The 10,341-nt window shown below is 38.8% G+C and overlaps 1 protein-coding gene across 2 annotated transcripts; it reads left to right on the top strand.

The window, feature by feature from the left end:
* The first annotated feature begins 1,494 nt into the window (after positions 1-1,494).
* Positions 1,495-10,339, top strand: LOC134024525 (cholesterol 24-hydroxylase-like). 2 transcript variants are annotated; one of them, XM_062467001.1, is made up of 15 exons: positions 1,495-1,696; positions 2,133-2,210; positions 2,341-2,422; positions 2,765-2,838; positions 3,132-3,218; positions 3,320-3,458; positions 3,712-3,825; positions 7,289-7,451; positions 7,570-7,635; positions 7,751-7,823; positions 7,971-8,055; positions 8,275-8,385; positions 9,378-9,466; positions 9,568-9,634; positions 9,994-10,339. In XM_062467001.1, the coding sequence occupies exons 1-15, from the start codon at positions 1,548-1,550 to the stop codon at positions 10,144-10,146; spliced, it is 1,530 nt and encodes a 509-aa protein (XP_062322985.1). In that variant the 5' UTR covers positions 1,495-1,547; the 3' UTR covers positions 10,147-10,339. The 2 variants fall into 2 exon arrangements, with proteins under 2 accessions (XP_062322985.1, XP_062322986.1); XM_062467002.1 differs by lacking the exon at positions 1,495-1,696 and having other exon boundaries at positions 2,089-2,210; positions 9,994-10,338.
* Positions 10,340-10,341: the final 2 nt, after the last annotated feature.

Below are 10,341 nucleotides of genomic sequence, written 5' to 3'. Positions count from 1 at the left end.
TCTCCTCCTGAAGTATTTAATAACACCTTTTAATAAACGTTGACAAAATGTGTGTCTATAATTTGATCATAATATTGATGTCATTTCTCTAACCATATCTATCATATATATATATTTTTTTAATTCACAGGTACACTTGCACTTATAGCGGTTCATGTTGTTTAATTGTAACTTGTTTAACTACATGCTCTTATGGTTCTTCCCTTTGGCACTTACTTTGGTTGTTCATAATGTGTGCTTCATGTTTTGGCTACTCGCAATGTTTTTGTGGCTATCTTGTTGTTATGATCAGTGACCTATGCACTTTGTAAAGCTCTCTCTTGGAAGTCGATTTGGATAAATGCGTCTGCTAAATGAATACATGTAAATGTAAATCATGCTGTGAAAATATGAATGATATACTGTAAAAAATGAACATGAACCCAACAACAAACTGTTGATGGTTTAGGGTCAATCGCTCAACTTAAAATATATACTATCTTCCACTTATTATGTTTTTGCCAATTAATCTAAAGCCTCATGGTAGACAACCTTGAGTTTCTATACTTTTTCGACATTTCAAAAAGATTTGTTTCGAATCATGTTATTCGTACAATAGTTTTAGTTTTTTAGTCACATTGAACAGGAAGTGTGTACAAAACGTTTAGGTGAAATAGATTTTTATGGGCCTGAATCTTAAGTTAATTGGATCAACAAATAAACCATTATCCGTAGGCCTAAGAAAGAAAGAAAAATAAATTCCTTAAGGTCATAGGCTCCCGAAGAACTCTGACTACTGATTTATAACTGGTATAGCTACTCAGACCACTGAACTAGTGATGGGTCGTTCGCGAACGATCCGGCTCTAAGAGCCGGCTCTTGAAGGTGAACGTCGGGAGCTGGCTCGCATATCTGAAGAGCCGACTCTATTTTTAATAGATTAATACAGCCTATAAAAACTAAATGATTATGAAATAATGAATTTTAATTGTATTTAAAATAATTGACTAATTCAAAGAACAACAAAAAAATACTTGTAGGCTTAAAGGCGCACACGATCATCCTCACATTCTGTTACTGTCAATCCTGCATGAGGGAGGGCCGAGCCAACTCACACACAGTCAGAGAGTAGTCAAAACTCAAGAGGAGAGCCATGACAAATCAATGCATTTTTAAAGATATGTGGTTACGGTCGAGTATGATTTCATTTCATAATTTAATTCAAATTGTTTTCACACCCATCATAGTCAAATTCATAGTTGAAACATGTATTTTTTAAAGAGCCGTTCGGGAGCCAAAAGAGCCGGCTCTTTTTGGTGAGCTGAGCCATACGAGCCGGCTCACGAAAAAGAGCCGGAATGCCCATCACTACACTGAACAATGGCTCAAACTGGGTCATGCGCAGAAAAAAACGTTCCTGTTGTTGGTTTCGCTCACCCCAGAAGTTGCATTGCGATCCAGAGAAGTTTAAAAGTTGACCAAAAATACATTAGGCATAATCTAATTAGGCATAAAAAGGAAAATTTCGTTTCACAAGAAGAGCGATATAGTACACAGCTTTCGAGAACATGGCATTCTTCATTTATTTAGCAAGTTTCTCCTTTTACGTTCTTGTATACATTATTGTTTTATGTTGTGTCACATTTGTCGGTTATTGTTTGTATATTAAGTACATACACTGGAAATACGATCATATACCTGGGCCGCCACGAGCGAGGTGAGTAGTCCTTAAGGGGGGCCTCACGAACGAGCTACAATATTGATCTTATCTTAGACGTATTCATCTGTTCTGAGACGTATTTATCTATTGGAATCTTGACTTTGTATTCATTCTTTGTATACTTTGCTTAGATTATGTGCTTCAGTTCCCTGCAATCAAACTAAGACCAACATTGGTTTGTTGGCATTCCCAGATGTTATGACTCAGCAAGGCTGTTGAGACTCAACCTCGAAGTCTGACTTGTCCACACAGAAACTCATAATGTCCATTACATTACATTACATCCCCATTTAAAAAATACCCATTCAGTGGTTTTAGGTTGGACGTTTTTGTCATTATGCCATTTTCCTGGAGGGGTTGATAACGTGGATGTTCGTAGAGGTGTATTGCCGCACACAGGTTCAACACAACAACCTTGTATTTCTTCCTCCAGTTTTCTATTTGGACACACATCCCATTTCCTCAGGGCGATGCGTGAAGATCGAGTTATACACGATGTGTTCCTCCAATGGTGAGATGCGCTATCTGCTGCTGTGTGCTGTGACCATCATCTTTAACGTTCTCCTAAGATTACCTCATACGTTCCTCTCTTGTTTTCTGTGAATTAGCCCTGAGCAAACTGACAATGCTGTCTCCAACAGGGCTGAAGAATATGGACCTGTGTACCGGTTAAATGGCCTGCATGCTGTTTTCCTTCTTGTGTCTTGCCCAGAGGCCACAAAAGTAAAATATAAGCCTGCCCAAAACGTTCTTTTATTGTTGTGTAATAAGTGCAAACGTTCTGCTGCGTTTGACTGCAGTTATCCTTATCCTTGTTACATTTACATTTTCCTCATTTAGCAGACACATTTTGTATCCCAGTTTATGTACAAATGGTGCAGAAAGTACAGCAGAAGATCAAGGTTCTGAAGAGCATCGTTTGCAAGGTGGCTAACTAAGCTAACAGTAGAACTGCAAGAACAGTGGATGAAAAAACGGATAAAACCACAGTCCGCCCACCAATTTTTTCTTATGTCCCCCGTATTCTACCGTAATTTAAACACACAATTTGTATTGTCTTCACAGGATATCCTGATGTCTTCCAAGTACCCCAAAGATGAAATGGTCTACAAACGTCTATTTAGCTTGTTTGGACAAAGGTGAGAGCCTCCTAAATAAAGCTGCAATGTTCGACAAGTAATATGTAATCTTTCTACTGAGCCAGTTATTTATTATACATTATGAGCACTGTGGTGGTTGGGGTTGTCATGGTTGTTTTGATTTCCTTGAAAAATATTATTCTATAATATATATTTAATCACCACATCCTCAGTTATAAATAGAAAAAGTCTGTCCCAACCACATTTGAAAACACCTACACCTCTGAATTACTCTGAGGACAAAAATTCAAATTCTTTTTCATCTTTTGTTTCCTCTCTTTACTCCCATCCAGGTTGCTAGGAAACGGCCTAGTCACGGCCCAGAGTCATGAACAGTGGTACAAGCAACGCCGTATCATGGACCCTGCTTTCAGCAGCTTGTAAGCTTCACCTCCAGCTGACACAGAAAAAAAAACTACAAAAATGGAGGTCCTCGTGTACATTTCAAGCCTACGACATCTTCGCTCCTTGTCTCTGTCAGGTACCTGAGGGGCCTCATGGGTCAGTTCAACGAGAGGGCAGAGCGACTGATGGACAAACTTGGAGAGCTGGCAGACAGCAACACAGATGCCAACATGCACCAACTGGTCAACTGTGTCACTCTGGATGTCATCGCTAAGGTTAGGTTGAGTTAGGGCAGGTCACTATCAGATAATAGTAATCAACTGATGTGTCCTTCCTTTATTGATCTTAGATTCAACGTAGAATTGAGCTGGGTTCAACATTCTTGTCACATAAGAATCATAATGGAACAAACATCGAGACGTATAAATTCAAGATTTGTACGGCACTAATGTTAGCCAGTCAATGGTTTTCTGCCCAGCGCATTCGACCAATCACGATTAACCCCATCATTTATGTTGTCAATTGCAGGTGGCATTTGGAGTGGATCTGGATTTGCTAAAGCAGAAGGACTCCCCTTTCCCTAACGCCATACTGTTGTGTCTGAAAGGAATGGTGTATAGTTCGATGGATCTTACCTTCCAGGTAAAACCAGCCAGCCATGATACAGATTATCATGCAAATTTCTAACGATGTAACAGGCAGAGTTGGCAAAAATTCACACATCCTTCACTCAAGTAAAAGTTTAAAAAGACTGGCAAAAGTTGAAGTGTTGACGACACTTTTCACTCAAGTTAAAGTCAAAAAGTGTGGACTCTGACAATGTCTCTATTCTCAGTCATGTTGACATCGCTAAGTAAGTAAGTAAGTCTTTATTTATATAGCACATTTCATACAAGAATTGTAGTTCAAGGTGCTTTACATAAAATCAATAAAATCAATAAAAACAATAATACAAGTGATAAACAATTCAAACAAAAATAAAAATCCCAATAACATCTCTGTTCAAGAGAGAAAACAACTTTAAAAAGTAGGAAAACCCTTTTGAGATAAAATTACTTAAATGCTTCAGTAAAAAGGTAGGTTTTTAGATGTCTTTTAAAAATGTCTAGAGTGTTTGCTTCCCTAATATTTATGGGTAATTTGTTCCATAGTTTTGGGGCGTAATTGACAAAGGCCGAATCACCAATCTTCTTATGACTGCTTCTGGTGACCTCTAATAGGCCTGCATTTGATGATCGCAGTGTTCTAGCTGGTGTGTAGTTTATAAAGGAGTTAGCAATGTAGCTAGGTCCTTGTCCGTGTAGAGCTTTGTATGTGAGGAAAAGGACCTTAAAGTCAATTCTGAAGGTAACAGGGAGCCAGTGTAAAGTAGCTAGGACAGGACTAATGTGTTCTCTCCTTTTAGTTTTGGTTAATAATCTAGCTGCAGAATTTTGAATGAGCTGTAGTCTTTCAGTGGTTTTCTTGGGAAGACCAGTGAAAAGTGCGTTACAGTAGTCCAGCCGGCTGGATATAAAAGCATGAATTAACTTCTCTGCATCATTTTGGTTTATGAATGGTCGTACCTTTGCTATATTCCTCAGGTGAAAGAAAGCTGTTTTGGTCACTTTATTAATGTGAGAGTTGAAATTCAAATCTGAGTCCAGGATTACACCGAGACTCGTCACCTCTGGTTTAAGACAGGGGGTTAAGCCTCCAAGATTCTTAATAAGCATCTCTCTTTTGGATTTGGGGCCACATAGTAGGACTTCGGTTTTGTCTTCATTTAATTTAAGAAAGTTATCATTCATCCATTTGTTTATTGCCAACAGGCAGTTGGTAATGGAATTGATGGCCGTTGCATCGTTGGGTTCAGTGGATATATATAGTTGTGTGTCATCCGCATAGCTATGGAAATCTATGTTATTTTCTCTGATTATGTCGCCGAGTGGTAACATATAAAGAGAAAAAAGTAATGGACCTAAGCAGCTTCCTTGAGCAACCCCGTAGCAGTTCTCATGTTTCTTGGACCTATGGTCACCTAAACTAACATAAAACTTCCTTCCTGTGATATATGATTTCAGCCAGTTCAATACACTATCCGTGAACCCAATAAGCTTTTCCAGTCTATTGATTAGGATGTCGTGATCAATTGTATCAAATGCTGCACTGAGATCTAACAGGATAAGGATAGAGACTTTATTTGCATCAGAGTTTAGTCTGAGGTCGCTAATTATTTTGGTGAGAGCAGTTTCAGTACTGTGATATTTCCTGAAACCTGACTGCGAGACTTCCAGGATGTTATTTTCTTCAAGAAAAGAATTTAATTGGACTAAAACTATCTTTTCCAGTACTTTACTAATAAATGGAAGGTTTGATATTGGTCTGTAATTTGCAAGTAGACTGTTATCCAATTTGGGTTTCTTTAATAGGGGCTTTACAACAGCTGTTTTGAAGGCATCTGGGAAGACGCCAGTTCTAAGGGATGTGTTTATAATCTCTAGCACCGGACCTGAGACACTATCAAACACTCGCTTAAAGAATGTTGTGGGTATAGGATCAATATCTGAGGTTGTGGAGTTAGATTCGCTGACAATTTTGGAAAGTTCACTAAGTGTGATACAGGTAAATGTGCTCATGGTTATGTTGCAGAATCTACTGATGTCAGTTTCGACCCCACTATTAATAATACTCGCTCTGATCAAAGTTATTTTGTTCTTGAAGAACAAAGCAAGCTCTTCACATTTAACTGCTGAGGATGGAGGTGGGGCAGGGACAGTGTTTAGCAGCTGGTCAATGGTGGAGAAAAGAACTCTGGAATTTCTGGCATTTTCTGTAATAATGTTGGAGAAATATTCTCTCCTTGCTAGACGGATGGTTTTGTTATAGGTGGTTAGTGTATCTTTGTAGATATTGTAGTGGATAGTGATCTTTGTTTTCCTCCATTTTCTCTCTGCTGCACGGCATTTTCTTTTCGTTTCACTAACATTTTTATTTCTCAGCCATGGGGAGGTTCTGCTTGTGCACTTCTTTTTGGTTTTCAGTGGTGCAACAGAGTCTAACACAGATAATAGTGCATCATTGAGGTTCTCTACCATTTCATTCAGAGAGCAATCATGGTTAGTCGGCTCATATAGAGCAAATTGTTCAGAACATGTCATCATAGCTGTATTGTCTAAATATCTTCTATGGACTAAGAATTCTTTTTTGGTTTTTGTTAGGATAATTTCCACATTAAAAAGTATATAATGATGGTCTGAGAGGGGTAGATCAGTTATTGAAATATTATTGATATTTAGTCCAGTTGTTATCACTAGATCTAGTGTGTTTCCGTGCCGGTGTGTTGGGTCTGTTATGTGTTGAGTTAGATTGAAACTGTCAAGGAGATTTAAGAGCTCAATAGTTCTTGGGTCTGCTTTTTTATTTACTTGGATATTTAAGACTCAGTTTAAAACTACTTTGTCATATCTAGTGACACATAGTGATAATAGTTCAGAGAATTCTTGTATGAATATTGGCGAGTGCTTGGGTGGCCGATATATAATAACAAAAAGTATTGATTCGGTTTTGAGCTCTATAGCTAACTCCCTTTGTCTCGTGCATAACGTACCTTTTTTCAACCTTTCTAACCTTCTTCCCCACACATAGTTATAGGAGATGAGGAGAACAGAAAAGCATAAAACAGTGTATCTTTTCTTTTCAACCATTTCAGCTTTTTTTACATTTACATTTTACATTTAGTCATTTATCAGACGCTCTTATACAGAGCGACTTACAGTAAGTACAGGGACATTCCCCCCGAGGCAAGTAGGGTGAAGTGCCTTGCCCAAGGACACAACATCATTTGGCACGGCTGGGAATCGAACTGGCAACCTTCAGATTACCAGTCCGACTCCCTCACCACTCAGCCACCTGACTCACTTTTTTTCAACCTTTTATTTTTCTAAACTTTTTTCTGTCATATAAAAAAGTTTAGAAAAATAAAAGTTTTTTTTCCAACCTTTACAAACATCGTTTTAACCAGCTACGCCACCGTAAAGTTAGCTCTTTGATGGTTCGGATGTTTGCCATTTCTACTGAGGTGAGTTTGACCAATTCACCTCGGTTACACTTCCAACTTTTCCAGTACATGCCAAAGAACCAGAAGTTCATCCGTGAAGTGAAGGAGGCAGCTCTGCTGCTGAGGAACACAGGTGCTGAGTGGATTAACGAGAGGAGGGAGGCGATCCAGAGAGGAGAAGATGTTCCTAAAGACATCCTCACTCAGATCATCAAAACAGCCAACAAAGGTTCCACAAACCAGTTAACATGACATTAACAATACCATTTTCTCCCAAAATGATTTGAAAATGTGTGTTTATTATGTGCAAAGGATTTATTGTGATATATTGATATTGATCACTTTAGAGGAACTCATGGATAAAGAGGATGAGGAACTGATGTTGGACAACTTTGTGACGTTTTTCATCGCAGGTGGGAGACTTTATAGGAAACCCTTCTACACAGTTTATAGACTGATGTTTTAGTTTCTGAATTATAATTTGTAAGTTGTACTGGTGCTGCATGTATGTCCTTTTCCTCTTTATAGGACAAGAAACAACAGCAAATCAACTTGCTTTTGCTATTATGGAACTGGCACGACTACCAGATATATTAGCAAAGTGAGCAAAACAGTGCAGATAGACTGAACATGTGACACTGCATATGGACTACATGTGTACATCCCCTAAATCTACAAACATCAGTACATTTCTATGTATCTTAATTGTATTCATCTTATATTCATTATACATGTTTATGTTCTCCAGGGTGACGAGAGAGGTGGATGAGGTTCTTGGGATGAACCAGGAGATCAGCTACGATGATCTGGGGAAAATGGGTTACCTTTCACAGGTACGATTTTCAAACGCCTGTAAAAGGGGACAAAGTTCCTGAAGGTAAAGTTGTGGCTCAAACAGATTTGCCGTTTTCCAAAAGACTTGTCCCTCATAATGAAACCTGCACCCCTGCCTCCCTATAGGGTGAGAGAGAAATAGATTAATTGTATAGTTTAATTTAAGTAGTAGTTGGTCAGATTCTAAACAGATTTGTATGTGTTCTTTGATCTCTCAGGTGTTGAAGGAGACCCTGAGGTTGTACCCCACAGCTCCGTCCACGTCTCGCTGGCTGGCGGACGACACGGTCATCAGCGGTGTCCGGATACCAGGAGGAGTCGCTTGCTTTGTAAGCTACATCCATATCTACAGAACTCTGCAGCCATATCTACACAACGCTGGCTTGAATCATGTCCACTAAACAGACAGGCCTAGGTTATACTTGGTTGTTGTTCTTAGTAGTAATTTATTGTTAGTTCTTAGGTGAGTTATTAAGTATTATTCAATTATTTATATTATATACAGTGTATTGTCAATAAGAATATAGGAGTGTGACTTATTTATCTAAGGCTTCGATAGGCCCTACTACTGTATATATTGTCTACATGAAGCCCATAGTGTAACTTACATTGGATGAAAACTTATTTATTTAGTATAGGTTTAGATGATTTATTATAAGTCTAAATGATTTATGATAGGTCTAGATGATTTATGATAGGTCTAAATGATTTATGATAGGTCTAGATGATTTATGATAGGTCTAGATGATTTATGATAGGTCTAAATGATTTATGATAGGTCTAGATGATTTATGATAGGTCTAGATGATTTATGATAGGTCTAGATGATTTATGATAGGTCTAGATGATTTATTATAGGTCTAGATGATTTATGATAGGTCTAGATGATTTATGATAGGTCTAGATGATTTATTATAAGTCTAGATGATTTATGATAGGTCTAGATGATTTATTATAAGTCTAAATGATTTATGATAGGTCTAGATGATTTATTATAAGTCTAAATGATTTATGATAGGTCTAGATGATTTATTATAAGTCTAAATGATTTATGATAGGTCTAGATGATTTATTATAAGTCTAAATGATTTATGATAGGTCTAGATGATTTATTATAAGTCTAAATGATTTATGATAGGTCTAGATGATTTATGATAAGTCTAAATGATTTATGATAGGTCGTTAGGAAACTGTCAAGAGGAGCAAGACCAAAGGATTACAACTACAAGCAGTACTGCTTACAAATGGTAGATAAACATAAAACCACATTGAATCTCAGCCAAATTGATCCCCTGGGGGTATCGAACATGTTTTGTTTCAGTTCAATTCCTATGTCACTGGAAGGCTGGATAAATTCTTCAAGGACCCGCTGACTTTTGACCCAGATAGGTTTCACCCTGATGCTGCCAAGTATGTGGCCCATCTGGAACATTCCCTATCCTGCATGTGAGGTGACTACAATGCCGCTAACAAGAAAGTAACAATGTTTTGATGTTACATTTTTCTCCTAGGCCCTACTACTGCTACTATCCTTTTGCCCTAGGACCACGATCTTGCCTGGGACAAAACTTTGCACAGGTGTGGACATGGGGACACACACACACACACACACACTGCACTCTCTCTCTCGCTCTCTCTCACACACACACACACACACTTCACTCTCTCTCTCTCACACACACACACACACACACACTGCACTCTCTCGCTCGCTCTCTCTCACACACAATGCACTCTCTCTTTCTCACACACACACTTCACTCTCTCTCACACACACACACACACACTGCACTCTCTCGCTCGCTCTCTCTCACACACACTGCACTCTCTCGCTCGCTCTCTCTCACACACACTGCACTCTCTCTCTCACTCACACACACACACACACTGATAAGGTCTCTTGATCTCTTAAAGTGAATGTGTGTTTGTGCCTGCAGATGGAGGCCAAGGTTGTGATGGCCAAACTGCTCCAGAGGTTTGACTTCAGCCTGCTGCCCGGACAGTCCTTCGACATCGCCGACACAGGCACACTGAGGCCTAAGAGTGGAGTGATTTGCACCATCAAACACAGACAAACAAACTCCTCCTGAAGTCTTTATAACACCTTTCATAACCTTTAATTGTATTGGACCTGTGCTGGATTCAGACGTTGAAAATTACAACGTTCACATTAAATCAAACATGTTGATTTGTGTAGCCCTTTTAAGTCAAAGAGGGCTTCACAGATGCCCATACGTTGGCATCTTGATCCAATCTAAAGCCTCAAGGCAGGGCCGGCGTTTGCT

This window comes from Osmerus eperlanus, chromosome 8 (genome assembly GCF_963692335.1).
Source record: "Osmerus eperlanus chromosome 8, fOsmEpe2.1, whole genome shotgun sequence".
Taxonomy (NCBI): domain Eukaryota; kingdom Metazoa; phylum Chordata; class Actinopteri; order Osmeriformes; family Osmeridae; genus Osmerus; species Osmerus eperlanus.
Note: the sequence above shows the minus strand (reverse complement) of the source record. Positions and strands in the feature narration are given on the sequence as shown.